General features: G+C 39.4%; 1 protein-coding gene across 2 annotated transcripts in view; it reads left to right on the forward strand.

The window, feature by feature from the left end:
* Positions 1–17,955, forward strand: part of prkci (protein kinase C, iota) — a 142,731-nt gene that overhangs the window by 86,147 nt on the left and 38,629 nt on the right. For both annotated transcript variants that reach the window (XM_043702652.1, XM_043702653.1), the window contains 7 exons: positions 3,422–3,507; positions 4,387–4,518; positions 8,580–8,624; positions 8,735–8,780; positions 13,758–13,816; positions 15,079–15,255; positions 16,868–16,965. In XM_043702652.1, the coding sequence (XP_043558587.1) occupies positions 3,422–3,507; positions 4,387–4,518; positions 8,580–8,624; positions 8,735–8,780; positions 13,758–13,816; positions 15,079–15,255; positions 16,868–16,965 (643 nt within the window). The remainder of the gene's footprint in view (positions 1–3,421; positions 3,508–4,386; positions 4,519–8,579; positions 8,625–8,734; positions 8,781–13,757; positions 13,817–15,078; positions 15,256–16,867; positions 16,966–17,955) is intronic.

Below are 17,955 nucleotides of genomic sequence, written 5' to 3' on the forward strand. Positions count from 1 at the left end.
ATGATTCCTGAAGAAGGGCTAATGCCCGAAACGTCGATTCTCCTGTTCCCTAGATGCTGCCTGACCTGCTGCGCTTTTCCAGCAACACATTTCCATCTCTGATCTCCAGCATCTGCAGACCTCACTTTCTCCTCAAAGATTACTCCCAGTACTACAAGTTAGTGAGGACAGGAATAGGAGGATAGAGCAGATGAATGCATGGCTGAGGAGCTGGTGTATGGGAGAAGGATTCACATTTTTGGATCATTGGAATCTCTTTTGGGGTAGAAATGACCTGTACAAGAAGGATGGATTGCATTTAAATTGGAAGGGACTAATATACTGGCAAGGAGATTTCCTGGAGCTGCTTTGGAGGATTTAAACTAGTAAGGGGGGGGTGGGCAGGGATATAGTGAGGAAAAAGATCAATCTGAGACAGGTACAGTTGAGAACAGAAGTGAGTCAAACAGTGAGGGCAGGTAGGGACAAGGGAGGATAAATAAATTAAACTGCATTTATTTCAATGCAAGGGGCCTAACAGGGAAGGCAAATGAACTCAGGGCATGGTTAGGAACATGGGACTGGGATATCATGGCAATTACAGAAACATGGCTCAGAGATGGGCAGGACTGGCAACTTAATGTTCCAGGACACAAATGCAAGGGTAGAAAGGGAGGCAAGAGAGGAGGGCGAGTGGCGTTTTTGATAAGGGATGACATTACAGCTGTGCTAATCGAGGTTATTCCTGATATACATCCAAGGAAGTTTTTTCGGGTGGAACTGAGAAATAAGAAAGCGATGATCACCTTATTGGGATTGTATTATACACCCCCTAGTAGTCAGCGTGAAATTGAGAAACAAACTTGTAAGGAGATCTCAGCTATCTGTAAGAATAATAGGGTAGTTATGGTAGGGGATATTAATTTTCCATACATAGACTGGGACTGCCATAGTGTTAAGGGGTTAGATGGAGAGAAATTCAAGTGTGTATAAGAAAATTTTCTGATTCAGTGTATGGATGTACCTACTAGAGAAGGTGCAAAACTTGACCTACTCTTAGGAAATAAGGCAGGGCAGGTGACTGAGGTGTCAGTGGAGGAGCACTTTGGGGCCAGCGACCATAATTCTATTAGATATAAAATGGTGATGAAAAAGGATACACCAGATCTAAAAGTTGAAGTTCTAAATTGGAGAAAGGTCAATTTTGACGGAATTAGGCAAGAACGTTCAAAAGCTGATTGGGGGCAGATGTTCGCAGGTAGAGGGGCGGCTGGAAAATGGGAAGCCTTCAGGAATGAGATAGCAAGAATCTGGAGAAAGTATATTCCTGTTAGGGTGAAAGGAAAGGCTGGTAGGTATAGGGAATGCTGGATGATTAAATAAATTGAGGGTTTGGTTCAGAAAAAGAAGGAAGCATATATAAGGTATAGACAGGACAGATCGAGTGAATCTTTAGAAGAGTATAAAGGCAGTAGGAGTAAGAGGGAAATCAGGAAGGCAAAAAGGGTTCATGAGATAGCTTTGGCAAATAAGATTAAGGAAAATCCAAAGGGTCTTTACAAATACATTAAGGACAAAAGGGTTACGAGGGAGAGAATAGGGCCTCAAAGATCAACTAGGAGAAAGTGAGGACTGCAGATGCTGGAGATCAGAGCTGAAAAATGTGTTGCTGGAAAAGCGCAGCAGGTCAGGCAGCATCCAAGGAGCAGGAGAATCGACGTTTCGGGCATAAGCCTGAAGAAGTGCTTATGCCCGAAATGTCGATTCTCCTCCTTGGATGCTGCCTGACCTGCTGCGCTTTTCCAGCAACACATTTTTCACCTCTCAAAGATCAGCAAGGCGGCCTTTGTGTGGAGCTGCAGGAGATGGGGAAGATACTAAACTAGTATTTTGCATTAGTATTTACTGCGGAAAGGACATGAAAGACATAGAATGTAGGGAAATAGATGGTGACATCTTGCAAAATGTCCATATTACAGAGGAGGAAGTGCTGGATGTCTTGAAACGCGTAAAGGTGGATAAATCCCCTGAACCTGATCAGGTGTAGGAGAAAGTGAGAACTGCAGATGCTGGAAAGATCATTTCAAATACGGCAGGAATTTTCCTGCACATTCACCCACCTCATTTACTGTATCTGTTGCTCTCTTTGTCGTCTCCTCTACGTCGGGGAGACTGAGCGCCAACTGGCAGAGTGGTTCAGGGATCATCTCTGGTCCGCACATACCAAACAACCATATCATCCTGCAGCCAACCACTTCAACACCCCCTTCATCCTCTCCCAAGGACGTGCAAATCCTGGCCTTCCTCCACCGCCAAATCAAAGCCACCTGCCAATTGGAGGAAGAACATTTCATCTTCCGCCTCTGGACCCTAAAGTCGCACAGCATCAACATTGACTTCACCAGTTTTGATTTTCCTTCCAACCCCCCATTCTCATTCCAGATCCAACCCTCCAAGTCCACACTGCCCTCTTGACCTGACCTACCTGTCCATCTTCTATCCCACCTATCCATTCTACCTCCCCACTGACCTATCCCGATTACCTCCTACCTGAATCCATCTACTGCCATCTCACCTAACTTCCCCCACCCTCATTTATCTCTCAGCTCTCTTGCCCTCCAAATTCTTGCTGAAGGGTTTTTGCCCAAAATGTTGACTCTCCTGCTCCTCTGATGCTGCCTGACCTGCTATGCTTTTTCCAGCAAAGCACCTTTTGACTCTGACTCTCCAGCATCTGCAGTCCTCACTTTCTTCTTGATTTGTGAATAGATTGGCACTTCAATCTGAGAGTCATAGTTCAGCTGCAAAAATTTGATTAAATTTTACTTCAGTAACCATTAAGGTTTGGAATAGGTGTTAAGCTCATTCAACCCATGGGAGTTTATGTATCCAGGAAGAATTACACGACTCTGATCGTGCCCATCTCGATTTTGAATGCAAGGTTGTATTGTGCAATATTTTATCAAAAGCTCACTTCCAAGTTTTGACTACTGTATATGTCAGCAAATACTCTCACTTTTTAAAAAAAAAATGACAGCTGCCGTTTTGAATTGGTACTGCTTTCATTGTCTGAAATAAATCACAATTAACTTTTCCACACTATTTACCTATGACATGCAAATTCTCTACGGTTACCTATCAGTCATCATCTACTTTGGTTGAAAAGTCCAAGTTCCATCAGGTTTTTCTGATACCTTAATATCACAAGATTGATTGTATGTTTGACCAGAAAAAGAAATAAGCAATGAATGTTGGAACAGGACTGGTTCAGTTCCGTGATCCTGTAAACTGAATTATCTATTTTGCTTATAATTTTTTTTTCATTTCAAAACATTACCAGCTTATATCCAGTGAAAATGTAATCAGAAAGCTTCATTTGAAATTGTGATAGGAATGTAACGACTTCCAGATTTCTTGTTTTAACTTGTGCCACTTTTTTCAGAATCCATCTACAGAAGAGGTGCGCGGCGTTGGAGAAAGTTGTACTGTGTAAATGGACATACTTTCCAAGCAAAAAGATTCAATAGGGTGAGGAGAACGGTTGCCTATTCTTTCTCCACAAAAAAAGCTGTGTTCATCAAGTTTAGTTAGATAATGTAACTTTTTTCCAATTTGACGCCCACATCTTATTCAGGGGCTTTGGAACTGGGTTTAATCTGGATCTTTGCTGGTTCTCAGAGTTGACTATGCGATGAAATGAGTTTGGTTCAGCAGCAATAAATGACAATCAGGAGCAGCTACAAACAGTTGGAATCAGAATTAAAAGACCACACATAAGAACTAATTAGGTTCCATATGGGGAATTCTCTGTGTGGATTATTTCAGAAAATAATACTGAGACATGTCCAGGAGTCAAACTTGCCGATCAAACCACAATTCTTTGCTTTATGTGCGCTCTTGTGGGCTTGTATGGGGTTGCAGTTCAATACTTCCTACTAAATGTGTCATTGTTTATATCATAACTACAGCAACCTACATGCAGTAAATGGTCTGAGTGAGTCAGCGGGTTCCATGAAATCTTTGTTCATGCACAATGACTGCTGTACACATTTTCGGCTGAGTGGAAGACTGTGAGAGCATAGAAATCACTGAGACTTCACAGTTGGGAAAATAGGACGAGTCTAGTTGCAAATAGGTGTGCTGCTCATGTGGGCTACATTTTGATCTGTTACCAGGAACCTGCTTAGACTGTCTTTTCACTCTCCCTCTCTCCCAACCTCCAAACAATGGCCTATATTTCTAGTCTTTTAAAAACCATGTACAATAATTAAATTTACTGTTTGAGAACTTATTTTGGAGTATGAGTAATAACATTTATTGTCATTTTAATAAAACTTGGTAGCTAAGGTGCTCTGTTTGTGCTGAACATGAAATGCTTCATTTGTTTTCTTGCTCTGTCTCCTTCAGCGAGCACATTGTGCATTTTGTACTGATCGGATCTGGGGCCTCGGCCGTCAAGGCTATAAGTGCATCAACTGTAAGCTTCTCGTCCATAAGAAATGTCACAAATTGGTTACAATTGAGTGTGGACGTCATGCTGTAAGTCTTTCTCCATTATTTTTCAACTCCAGGCTCTGCTTGCTTATGGAGGAGAAAATAATTCAGTTGAAAAAATTGTATTGACAGGGATGTGTGCACTGTTAAACAGTAACAATTTTATTTTGGAAATACATTTGTCAGAACTATTAATGATTTTTGTATCTGTTATTACTAACAAGTAAGTCCATTGGATTTTAACTCCAGAAAATCCAGCTCCAGTAAAAAAATAGTTTTTGTTAGTTGTGATTTGTGTTATAATTTTTAGAACTTCATTATGTAGGATATTTGTTCAAAGAAACTGTCTGGATAGATAACAATATTGAGTGCTTTGGATTATTCAACAGAGAAAATGTTTTCTGCCTACTTTATCAATTATTTTGAACATCTTAAACATCTCATTTACATCATCCCTCAATCTACTGTATTCAAGGAAATTGAAGTGTAGTTTATGCAATCTGTCCTCCTAATTTAATGCTTTACCCTAGTGATATTCCAGAGAATCTGCTCAATGATCACTCCGAGGCGCTGTCTGTCTTACTAGTTTCTCCATGATCTTTTTCTGCTCATGTTGAATTTAGTTGTTCCATTCTATAATTTATTCTTAATTTTCTTTGTAATTAAATTTTATCCTCAAATTATGAAGTCTGATGCAAGGTAGCTATTTAGTAAATCTGCCATTTTCTGAGTATTAGCTACATTGTCATCTGTGTTTGCAATGATGTTGTCAACATGCTGCAAGGGACAGAAGGTCTCACAGGCAAGCTCAATCCTGTCCTTACGCAGCATCTGTGAAATAGGTATCTTGGCTGATATGAAAACTAAATGTTATTGCAGGGTGAAAACTTTAGTTTGATACTGCATGCAGTAGAACTCAAGAAAACAGATATTAAAATATGCACAAAATAGCAAATTCCTTCCAACCATTTTGCTGATTGCGCAATGCCATAATTCAGAGAAATGTCAAATGTTGTTTTATTCCTAAAGTAATGCAAGTCTAAAGAAAACCTTCAAATTAAGACTTACTGATCTGACATCATGGATCGGATTTTAGTTTCAGCACTCCTGATGTGATTCTTGTAATAGGAAATGAAATGTTGGAATGAAGCTGGGTGTCTGTGTGTGTGCGAGCGAGTAAGAAGGAGAAAGAGTGAATCCCAGTGTTAAATACTCCAGATTAAATAATCTCCCAAAAAATGATCGTGCTCAGAAGAAAGAACTTTATACTTCTGAGTGAACACATTTAAAAATATGGCCTGTCCATTTAATTGAAATTCTAGAGTGTAATGTAAAGCCTGTGGGGTTAATGGGACGTGCTACTTGGAATGGAATGTACATATGTTTGGGGCTCACCAACACAGAAGGCATTGCAGGAGGAATGCTTGCTGTCGCCTTCCATTGTGCTGTACCTGGAAGGAATGGAAAAAATAGCTGCATGAGCATTGAATAGGCAGGATAAGTGACTTGACCTGTGAGAGAGGAAGCTGCAGCACATATTCTTCCTGGCCATCCTACAGCATTGACTGTCTGTTACACCTCCCTGACATATCTTCCTATGTGCATAGAGGGATGGGAGGTATAGAGGGGCAATGGTTTCACTAAGATCCAGTGCCATGTGTAAGTTTTTCAGTAGGTGTTCAGCCAGAACTCCATCCATTGAGTGTTGTGCCTCATCATGAACTACTGCTGGACTCAAAATACATTTTGAGTCCACATGGAGAAGCTCTCAAATATGAAAGAAATGTTCAAACATGATGAACATTTATAAATAATCTACTAGTTAGAGAAAATTCACTTTCACCCTGACCACTAAAATGCCCTCTAAGTTTCCTTTTTTCTCCTTCCCATTGTACTTCAGTTTACTCTTTCTACAGTTGGGCTGGAGGGGACCTGCTCTGCTCAGGAGCCTGTTGGCCTTGCAGTTTTGGTTGGGTGACCCTTGGAGTGCTTGAGTGAACACGCAGTCCTCTACACACATTGATGAAGTCTGTGGTGGTAATGGCGTCCTCATTTAGGTTGGCTGCTGAGTTCTTGAATGTGGACCAGTCCACTGACTCCAAATAGTCACGTAGGAGCTCACCTGTTACGTCAGACCAGCACTGTACAATTTTCCGTACCAGATCCTCGCGCTTCAAACCCTCGCACTTGGAAACCGGCACAAGGAGCAGAGTCTTACCATCTGATTTTCCAAAGCGTGGGTGGAGGATGGAGTGTTGGGTGGCTTTGATGGTTGAGTAGCAATGGTCAAAGTTATTTAGGCCTCTGATGTGTTAGGAGATGTGTTGATGGTATCTTGGTGTCAACTCTTGAGGTTGGTCTCGTTGAAGTCACTGGCAGTGGTGAAGATGGTCTCAGGATATTCCATCTCAAGGCTACTTGTGGAGGTGTATATTTCATCAAGTGTGCTCTTAATGTCCATGTGGGGTGAGATGTAAACTGCTGTCAGGATAGTAAAGGCGAACTCCTGCGGCAGGGAGCAGGGACAGCACTTCACTTACAGGGCATTTTAGTGGTAAGAGTGAAAGTGAATTTTCTGTAATTAGTAGTTTGTTCATAAATGTTCATACTATTTACTTCCTTTCACGTTTGAGACTTTCTCCATGTGGACTCTAAATGCATTTTTATACCATCCTGCAGCAGTTCATGGCCAGGCACAACACTCAATGGATGGAGTTCTGGCTAAACACCTACCGAAAACATGCACATGGCACTGGATCTTAGCGAAACCTTTACACCTCCTATACCTCCCATCCTTCTATTTGGATGCAGTCCCTGGTGATTGATATTACTGTTATCTCCTGTCTGCGCCATTTCTTCATCTGCAGAACTCTCGCAATGAGGTGCTTACTAGTTTGTCACAATCTCTGTCAAGAATTCCCACCAACGTTTCTAAATTTGGCTGGTAGTAAGTCCAAGATGCAATTAGACAAAGCTGCCTCTGCGGCCTCAGTACTCTCATTCTCGGAGGTTCAAGAGGTATTTCTTAGAAGACTTTTGCAAGACTGAAGAAAGAAAAGACATCAAAACCAGTGATTGGAAGTTGTGTGCAATGATATGATGGGAGAATGGTACGTGAGCGGTACATACAAGTTTGGAGGGACATAGATGTCTCTACATCCCTGCATGAGCAGTCCCAGTCTTCTCTTGTGCGGGGGTGAAGACATGTGTTGGGCAACCCTCCACCAGTGCAGACTCATTCTACCCTGTTATGGGCTGTCTTCAGAATGAAGAGGAGGGTAGGAATGAATGAGGTGACAGTAGATAGCAGAGCTGTTTGTCCTTGCTTATGTGAGGGCAAGATGGTGAGTTATTCCAAAATAAAACTGAGGCAGCGGTCCAGAGGTATTGCAGGACGAGTGGTATGGGATGTTGAGGAGTTAGAGTGGATGAGGGAATATGTCGCAGGGAGGTGTGTGCAGTGACATTAATAGATTGTGAGGTGGCAGAGAAAAGTGAGACACCCTAATAGAGCAGAGAGGATCATTGACATTTTTTCTACACTGCTAGCTGTTCTTCTGCATCCTAGAGATAGCACTAACTTGGGTGGCAACCTCAGACCAGGCTGGCATGGTGTAATGTTACAGTTCTTCTGTCAGTTCTCCAAGAAGACATCTCTTCAATTCACAACCCTGTCCACTTGGATTCTACACTGTTGGCTAAGAAACATGATGCTATCTTCCTGGCAAGTTCTGTCTGTCAATAAACAAGGAAGCTTTAAAATATCATATCTGGGTACATAGCAGTGCTTTAAAGATGACATAAACACCCAGGATGCCGGTCTTTGGACAGTGACGAGTTGCTTTGGAAACTGCATGTGGTAGGATGGAGCAGAAATCAGTTGCAAGATTTGTGATAGGGGCTTGGTAGGCAATCATTGAGGCAGGTTTGGAATAATGGGTCAAGAAAATGTATGAGTCATGATGGCACAAAACTTGTTGCAACTTTAACTTATCCAGATAAAAATTATCATCTATTTACAAGACTTTTGCTATGTTCAGCACTTGGTTCCTTCTTAAAAAGGGATTTTTTTTTGGAATGTATGTTGACTGTTTTCTGTTTTACAGATCAGCACACATACTTCTCATTATCCTTGGGGAAGTGGTGATCAGGTATGAGTGTGAATCTGGGTTAGTTTGCGAATATTACTAAATTATCATCTTGCATTTAAATTTGCATATTGTTTCACAGCTGACAATCTTAATGTTATGCTTTGGTTTAGGAGCATATGATTCCAGGTGCTGACAATGCAGAAAGTATTGCCCCAGGTAAGGAGGGTCTCTATTTTTAATGTTATTAATTTAGATGATTTAACTTGCTGCCTGGCATCTGTGCTGTTTTAAATTCAGAGGGCAAAGCAGAAATACCGGTCAGGTGGAACTTTGCCTAAGAAGCACTTGCACTCTCCAACTTTCTCCACTCGTTCATGAAGGCTTGTAATGGTTCATATGAGATAGACCTTGAGATCTCCTGTAAGGTCATTTTATTAGACGAAAAAAAGTAGGCTGCTTGATGATTCAGGAGCTTCATCAAAGAGCTGAATCCTATTCTCACCTCGACAGCCATACTTTGCAGCATGGGTAATTAGATAACAGTTGGGAGCAGAAAACCTGAATGGATTTCTCCTTCTACCTCATTCTTCCTCCTTTTCACAACATCCAATGTTAGTGTGCCTAACTCGGTGTAAATTATACTGAATCTGCACGTTTCTTGATTACAGAATTCAGCACTGCATTAAGCAATGTATTTCTGGCAAACACCTTTATCATGATCATTAATGCCAATTTTTCCAGTAGATGGGAAGTACAGAATGTAAAGAAATTAAAACCGTTTTCAGTGTGTGAGAGAGCTCCATCTGTCTGAATGCTACTCACCTCACTGACTTACTCCCTGGCACCCTTCTGCTCTCTGTTCCTGCATCGAGGTCCAACCCATTCACTACAATGCTTAGAGTACCATCACAAAAAGAAGAGGTAGGTTGTGGCCTAGTGGCATTATTGCTAACCTATTAATCTAGGGTAGTGCCCTGACATCTCGGTTTCAAACCCTGCCATGGCAGATGGTGAAATTTTTTTCAATAAAAATCTAGAATTAAGTGTCTAATAATAACCACTAAACTGTTGCCAATGGTTGGAAAAATCTATCTGATTCATTTTAGGGAGGGAAATCTCCTGTCCTTAATTGGTCTGACCTACATGTGACTCCAGGCTTGCTGCTCTCAGTTTGATTCTTAATTTCCCTCTGAGGCAGTTAGGGATTGGTAGGGATTGGTAACAAACGTTGGCCCAACCTGTGACACTCATGAATGAGTTAAAAACAAAAACACAATTGGTGGAGAAGGAAGAAATCGGTTAACTATTTGAAAAGTAGAAAATTTAAAAAATGTAGGGAAATGTAATAATCTGGTCATGCTTTGAGTTGCAGGAGGTTTGATGGGCCAAATGGCCTCTCACACTTGCTTAATTAGGGTGTGGGGTCTGCTGATCAGTATAACTTTTGACCGATAATCCTCTGAGTTTGAATGTATGATTATCTATGAAGAACCAACTTTTACATGCCTTGATATTTCATAAATAATCTGGCCTTCGGGTTTTGCTGTAAAATAACACAATATATGGCCTTTTGAAAAAAAAATCTTAAACTGGGCACTGGTTACAGGAATTCCGGACAGTAAAGGTCATTGAAAATTGTTATGTGGATAAAGTTTTAATAACTAATACACCTAAAGTGTATATTTAATAGTACAGGGAGATATTGGAGTTGAGTGAGCACTGGTTAAGTGTACACAGCAAAAATTGAAATTGCTAGAGAAACTCCGGTCTGGAGGCACTTGTGGAGAGAAAACAGAGTTGTCATTTTGTGCAATAACCCTGTTTTGTTTTAAGTGTTTACATGCTTTGCATTTGTCCTGTTGAGAGCGCATGGGATTGGGGATCATTTATTAACATGGATGGGTTGATGAACAGATTTTTAAAAAACAATGATTCAAGATGGTTGAGGTGTAATACAATATTGTAAGGAACAGTGATTGGGCCTTAGCATTTACAATTTGCATGACTGATATGAATAAGGTGATAAAGTACACTATAATTAAGTTTGATACAAAGTTAAGTGAGAAAGCAGGAGAATGAAAAGAGACTGCAAAAGCAAAAACATGGGTTGATAGATTGGGTAAGCAAGTATTAGATGGGGTAATATGTGAAATTATCTGCATTAGTTTGAAGAATATAAATGCAGATTTTTTTTAAATGATCCTTGCAGACAGGTTCCAAAATTAAATTAAGGATACAATTAAAAAGGCAATGTATGTTAGCCTTCATTGCAGTGGATTAGAGTACTGGAATGGAGAAGTCTCATTGCTATTGTATCTCCCATCAATGAGACCACATCTGGATACTGGGGATACGTTTGAACACATTATCTAGGGAAGACTGTACTTTATAGTGGAGGGGAAGATATGGGATTGGGTTGAAGTTAAAATCGCAATGAAACCAGCCATAATCTTATGAAATGATGAGCTGGCCTCAGTGGCCATATGTTCTACTATGTTTTATGTTCTTTGAGAATTGGTATTTTCTCCTAGCTGAAGACCCCAGAACTAGAGATCATATGGGTTCAGTCATTAGGACTGAGATGATGAACAACATTTTAACTTGGGATTCTGAATTTTAAGAACTCGTTACTCCAGAGGGCTGTAATAATTCCAGCCATGAGTTTGTCCAAGACTCAGATTTTTGAATACTAGAAGAAATAAATGGTATAGAATGTTGATGTGAAAATTCAGAAGATAATATAGAAGATATTATTGAGTGTTGGAGCTGATCTGAGAAGCTTTATGGCTGACTTGTTCATTACCTTCTGCATATCTCTTGGAAGTGAGGCAAATAGTGACGTGTAGTAAAAGATAACTGATCTTGTGTGTGTAAACTACACGAGGAGAGCGGTCATACTTAAAGGACTAGTTTGTTGTTTTCATTTGATGTTAATCAATTTGTAATTCAGTCAATCGAATAATAACTACGATAGAGCTGGCATTACAGGTTTTTGGATTGGAGTGATGAGTTATGTGTACATTTTGAAGAAAACAATATTGTGCCAAGTGTATAGAAAAAAATATAAATTAGTTCAGAATAGGTAAAATTGTGATTCAAAATCATTTCTATGCTATATGATTACAGGCTCCTTCACCCAATATGTCTATGCTGTACGACAAACACCAAACTACACTAATCCCATTTTTCTGCACTTGATCCTTAAGCAACTTTTCCTTGTCAATTTAAGTACTTGTCCAGATCTTCTGAAATGTTGTGAGAGTGCCTGCCTCCTCCACACTCTCGGGCAGCAATATTTCTGCCACCCTCTGGGTGAAAAGAAAATTTTCCTCAGGTCTTCTCTCAATCACTTACTCTTCTCTTAAATTTATACCTGCTGGTCTTAAACACATCTGCCTTGGGAAAAGAGTCTCACGATCTACTGTGTCAAATCCCCTCATAATTTTGTATATCTCAATTGGATCCACTTTCAACCTCCTCTGTTCCAGGGAAAAGAAACCTAGCATATAAGTTTCTCCTCATAAGTGAGACCTTCCATCCCAGGCAACATCCTGGTGAATTTCCACTTCACCTTCTGTAGTGCAATTATGTCCTTCGGACAGTGTGCCAGCCAGAACTGCACAGAATATTCCATCTGTGGCTGAACCAATGTTTTACAGAGTTGTAACAAGATTTCGTTGTTCCCATATTCTGTGTCCTGGCTAATGAAAGCAAGCATCCTGTTTGCCTCCTTAACCACCCTCTCTGTCTCTTGCTGGCACCTTCTGGGATCTATGGACTGGTTCCTCAGTACTTGCTAGCATTCTACCATTCATTCTGTATATCCTTCCCTTATTATACTTCCCAAAATACATCACCTCACACTTATTGGGATTAACTTCCACCTGCCATGGCTCTGCCAAATTTACCTGCTGAACAATATCAGACTCTCGACGACGACCGTCCTCCTCATTAGCAACGAAACCATCAATTTTTGTCAGCTGCAAACTTACTAATTATACCTTTTACATTCAAATTCAAGTTGTTAATGTACATACCAAACAGCAAGGTAGCCAGCACTGATCCCTGTGCTCCATTGCAGGTCAAAGACTTCCAATTACAAAAATAACCCTCCACAATCACCCTATGCCTCCTATATGCAAGCCAGCATTTGATCTAGTTTGCCAATTTGCCTTAGATCCCATGAGCTCTTCGCTTTTGGACTAGTCTTCCATGTGGGATCTTGTCAAAGGCCTTAGTGATGTCCAAGTAAGCAACAACAGCTGCAGTACCATCATCAATTTATTTAATAAATCTTTCAAAAAAAAACAATTAATTTTGTCAGGCAAGATCCTCCTCTAACATATTTGCGCTGACTATTCCTGATCAATCCCCTGCCTTTCCAAGTATTGATTAAACCTGTCCCTTAAAATTTATTTTGAAGAACTACCCCAGCAATCTTCTGCCTTGCTTTGCGTAACAAACTAGGATATATTTCATCAGCTCGTTGGGACTTATGCATCTTCAAAACATCTAATACCTCCCCCTTTAGATATTTTAAAAAAATAGCATGGGCTCCACATTGTTTAAAACTTCTTTAATGTCATGTAAAAATGGATTACAAATGTTTGCACATCTTCAATCTTCATGGTTAGGATGAACCACACCAACTTTAGTGTTTTCTATTCTTTAATTAGCTTCATATTCATGATTCACTTAATTTATTCATGTGCTGAATTTGAGAATTCTTATTGTTCTTTGAGTGTTAATCAAATCATTGTCTTATGAATGTATTTTTATAAAGTCAATTATTTCAAGATTTTAATGTTCAAGTCATGGCAGTATCCTGCAATACTCCACATCTCGGGTGCATGAAGAGATTGAAACAAAAGTGATCAAGGTTTAATTTTTAACACATTTCTTGATCACAGGCTGACCATTTTGGTAGTCTTCTCAGCTAATTGTGATTGAAATCATCTATTATTCTACCACATTAAATTGGCAGTTCTCGACTGCAAGCCAATAATGTTCGTAAGATGATGTCCGTAATAAGCGGAGAAACTTTAAAAATTAAATCCTCCTTTGAGATTTGGGAAAAATAATGCCAATATTTTTGAGCAATCTCTCCAGTAAATATTAATAAGGAATAAAGATCTAATATTCTAGTAGTCTAATGCCTAACAAAGAATATATCTTCCTCTATGCTCCTTGCAGTTATTCCGTACAAATCTTCCAGCCAAGAAAACCTGGATCATGTTGGTGAGGAAAAAGAGGTATGAAACAAAAATCTGTTTGTTGGTTGTTAATATTCTAAAATACAATATTAAGGAGGAAGGCTAAGGTTCCCTTTGCAATATTTTGAATAGGTCTGAGTGTTACAGGGGGGAGATTGGACATTAGATTAGATTACTTACAGTGTGGAAACAGGCCCTTCGGCCCAACAAGTCCACACCGCCCCGCTGAAGCGCAACCCACCCATACCCCTACATTTACCCCTTACCTAACACTACGGGCAATTGAGCATGGCCAATTCACCTAACCTGCACATCTTTGGACTGTGGAAGGAAACCGGAGCACCCGGAGGAAACCCACGCAGACACGGGGAGAACGTGCAAACTCCACACAGTCAGTTGCCTGAGGCGGGAATTGAACCCGGGTCTCTGGCGCTGTGAGGCAGCAGTGCTAACCACTGTGCCAACGTGCATAATCACAAAGAAAGATGCTGGTATTCAGTATAATTTTGCTGCACTATTCTAAATTTTTATGAACTATTTTTGTTTAATCTCCAAGTGGAGGGATTCAGTGCAGTTATTAACATCAAGAAATTACTGAAACTAACTTAAGGTTAAAGGGAAGATTTTTAGTGCTCAAAATTGTGGCATTTTGACAGAATATGGGATCATAGACAGTTTTCACTCGATATGCCTGCCAGTTCTATAGTGTATATATGTGCAAATAGAACTACTCTGTCACTCTCTCATGAATTAGATTCAACTATACTTTCTGACCGCCCATTCCAACCCTGATCACATCACTTCCCAACGTCTAACAAAAATGTCTTCATGTCTGTTACTCTATTGAGATTAACCTTAATTCTGGCACTATAATCAGAATCATTTACAATTTTGAGTACCTCCATCAAATATTGTGTTCTTTTTTGCTGTAAGGAGAACAACCTACTTTTTTCAGTTTCTCAACATAGCTGAAATGGATTGGATGAAACTCTTTCTGCTGGCAGAATTGGAGGCCATAGAACATATAATATTAAGGACAGTGTAGGAGCTTCACCTTCAGTGCACCATTTCTCCACCAACCATGATGCCATTCTAAACTAATTCTTTCTAATTACGCTTCATCCATATCCCACCCTGTTCGTGTGTCTGTTAAATGTTGGAAAGAGTGTTTTGTTATGGGGCTGCCTGCAGTGCTCTCTCTTGAATTGACCAGCTGCCTTCAACTTAATCAGATCATTGTTCTGATCCATTTTGATGTATTTTAATCTCATCTGATATTGTCATGCTATTTTTCTGAACAGGCCATGAGCAGCAGGGAAAGTGGAAAAGTTCCCACCAGTTTAGGTGTTCCAGATTTCGATCTAATCCGTGTCATTGGAAGAGGTAGCTATGCTAAAGTCCTCCTCGTTCGACTGAAAAAGACAGAGCGCATTTATGCAATGAAAGTTGTGAAGAAGGAACTGGTTAATGATGATGAGGTGAGGAGCATTTAATCACATTGCAATTATTAGATTCTGAAATTGTAAAAATTGTAGACCTGGGAATTGATAATCATTTGGAAGCTGAATCTTAAGAGGATTTCTTATGGAAATGTAAAAACTCTTTTAAAGATTTTAAAAATTTTTATGAAATAAAGTTTTAGTAAATTCAGTTACTTGAGAATGCCATAGAAGCAAAGAAAGAAGATCTTTTGCACTTCCCTTGGGTTCAGTTTTTGAGAAAGATCAAAATCACCAAGGATATTGTGACCACATGCTCAGTACATGCCTGCAGAGCAGAAAAGCATTGTGTTTCCTGACAACATTTTAGCCATGGGAAAGTTTTTATACAGATATCTTGTACTGAGATTGACTAATCTTGTGTTACTTCTTTTAATTATGGTTTGGAAGGAATCTAATTTTTCGACTGAAGTACAAGCTGTTGAATCATTTTGGCATGGAATCTAACATTGTAGCATTTTTGACTGTGATATTGACTACAAAGAAAGTTAAAGTTACTGTGCAGCCTGCTATAGGAATGAGCTTTAGATTTTCATTTTAAAAGTAAGGTTCTCTTTCCTGCTATGGTATGAATTTGTAGTAGATTTAGAATATGCAGTTCCCATTATAAGTCTTGGCTACTTTAATCCAGTTCTTGTGAGGAACTACTGTGTAGTTAAGATGCACTGTTTATTGATGGCTTCCTTGAATCTGTTCTTTTCCAAATTCTAACCAGCCATTTATGCAAACATCTTACCTATTTGAAATCAACATGAAAAAGTTGGGGGGTGGATGTGGGAATATGAAAAGTTCTGATCATTTTAGTTGTTTTATGTATCACTTGAAGAATCAGAATAGTCTCTTAATCTGTTGTAATATAATTCAGAAAATGTTAGCTTAACTTGAAATAAGTGATTGTATCCATATTGCTTGGGTCATTATTTGTAAGTGAACTTGAACTTTTAAGAGATGCGTTGTGAAACATTCTTGATGTTCAAAGTTGAACATGGTTACGTAAATAATTAGAAAAAAACAGTCTTGACTGTTCTCTTTCAAGAGGTGCTATGAGTTTCAGACAAAAGTTGGAAAGTGTTTGCTATTACTTTTGAAACAAAGTTTTTAAACTTGTTTGTCTGGAGAACTCAATGTCTGCAGGCATGTTCCTGTGGCAGTGATCACATGCCTAACCTTGTGTTTATGTTGGAGGTGGAGAATGGACTCTGGCAATTGTGTCAAATAGAAATAATTATCTTTCACAAATGTTTAAATAAACGAAAGTATTTATTGAGAGTTATTTTTAGTGATGGCTTTGCCATGTTCACCTTTTGTGGGATATTATTAATTTATTTTCTCTTTGTATTTGATTTTATACTGTAATTTGTAGGGGTTTTAACAATTTATTTGTGTACCTTGAGTAATATTTGTGATTTGATGTTTGCATATGAGTGTTTCAATGCATTTAATTTTAGCGTGGTATACAAATAATTTTTGATTCCTTTAACTCTGCAATAACTCCGTTTTTGAAGGTAAGAGGCAAAAGTTGTAAAAACTTTGAAGTAAAATATGTATTTTGTCTGATCTAAAGTTTTATTAATCTTTTTCATTTTGACAGGATATCGATTGGGTACAGACAGAAAAGCATGTGTTTGAACAGGCATCAAATCATCCTTTCCTTGTAGGATTGCACTCCTGCTTCCAGACCGAGAGCAGGTGGGATGAAATCTCAATCAACTTTGTATGTGTGCCTTACTAAAGAAAGCTTGTAAATTAAAGATTCTTGTCACTATTTGCTGTAGTACACTGGTGATGTGTACAATAGGTTTTCTAGATCACCAAAGCATTATTGACATAGAATTTCTTTCTTTGTCACAAGTAATCGCAGAAATAAATTTACACTGCTCATTTTTATCTTTCCTGTTAACTCATTCTACAAATGTATTACCGAGAAGGATTAAACTACATAGAACACATCATCTATGGTAGTTCTATGACTGATACAGTGACTAGTCTCTTCTTGTATAATTCAGTATACTTAAAATCCTTGCTTTGGGAAGAAACTGGTGATCTGAGTTGTAGTCTCTCAGCAGTTTGGAACAGTGCATATTCTAACCATATTTGGTGTCCCTTTCAAAGATTTATTCTCCAAGATGCCCAATTGTACAAAGTTACACTAGACACAATCGACAGAGTAATTCTATTTTTAACAAGCAAAGGGAAAAAAATTGCTGTGGAACTTGGAATCTTTGTACTGATAGGGGTAATACTTCCTGATTTTCTCAAGTAGCTCTTGTGCTTCTGGGGTGATGTTGAGGCAAAAGAGGAACCTTGAATTGCTGTCAGTGAGTTGACCCAGGTGGAATTGGCAACTCTCTCAATTTCTTTGAGATGGGGTAAGTGTTTCCAGTCCTGAAAATTACCTGTTGGAAAATGTACCCATGGACATGTTTACACAAGGATGTTGCCAGGATTGGAGGATTTGAGCTGTAGGGAGAGGCTCAGCAGGCTGGGGCTGTTTTCCCTGGAGCTTCGGAGGCTGAAGGGTGACCTTATAGAGGTTTACAAAATTATGAGGGGTATGGATAGGATAAATAAACAAAGTCTTTTCCCTGGGTTGGGGAAAGTCCAGAGGTAGAGGGCATAGGTTTAGGATGAGAGGGGAAAAATATAAAAGGGACCTCAGGGGCAACTTTTTCACACAGA

This window comes from Chiloscyllium plagiosum, chromosome 13 (genome assembly GCF_004010195.1).
Source record: "Chiloscyllium plagiosum isolate BGI_BamShark_2017 chromosome 13, ASM401019v2, whole genome shotgun sequence".
NCBI classification, from domain to species: Eukaryota; Metazoa; Chordata; class Chondrichthyes; order Orectolobiformes; family Hemiscylliidae; genus Chiloscyllium; species Chiloscyllium plagiosum.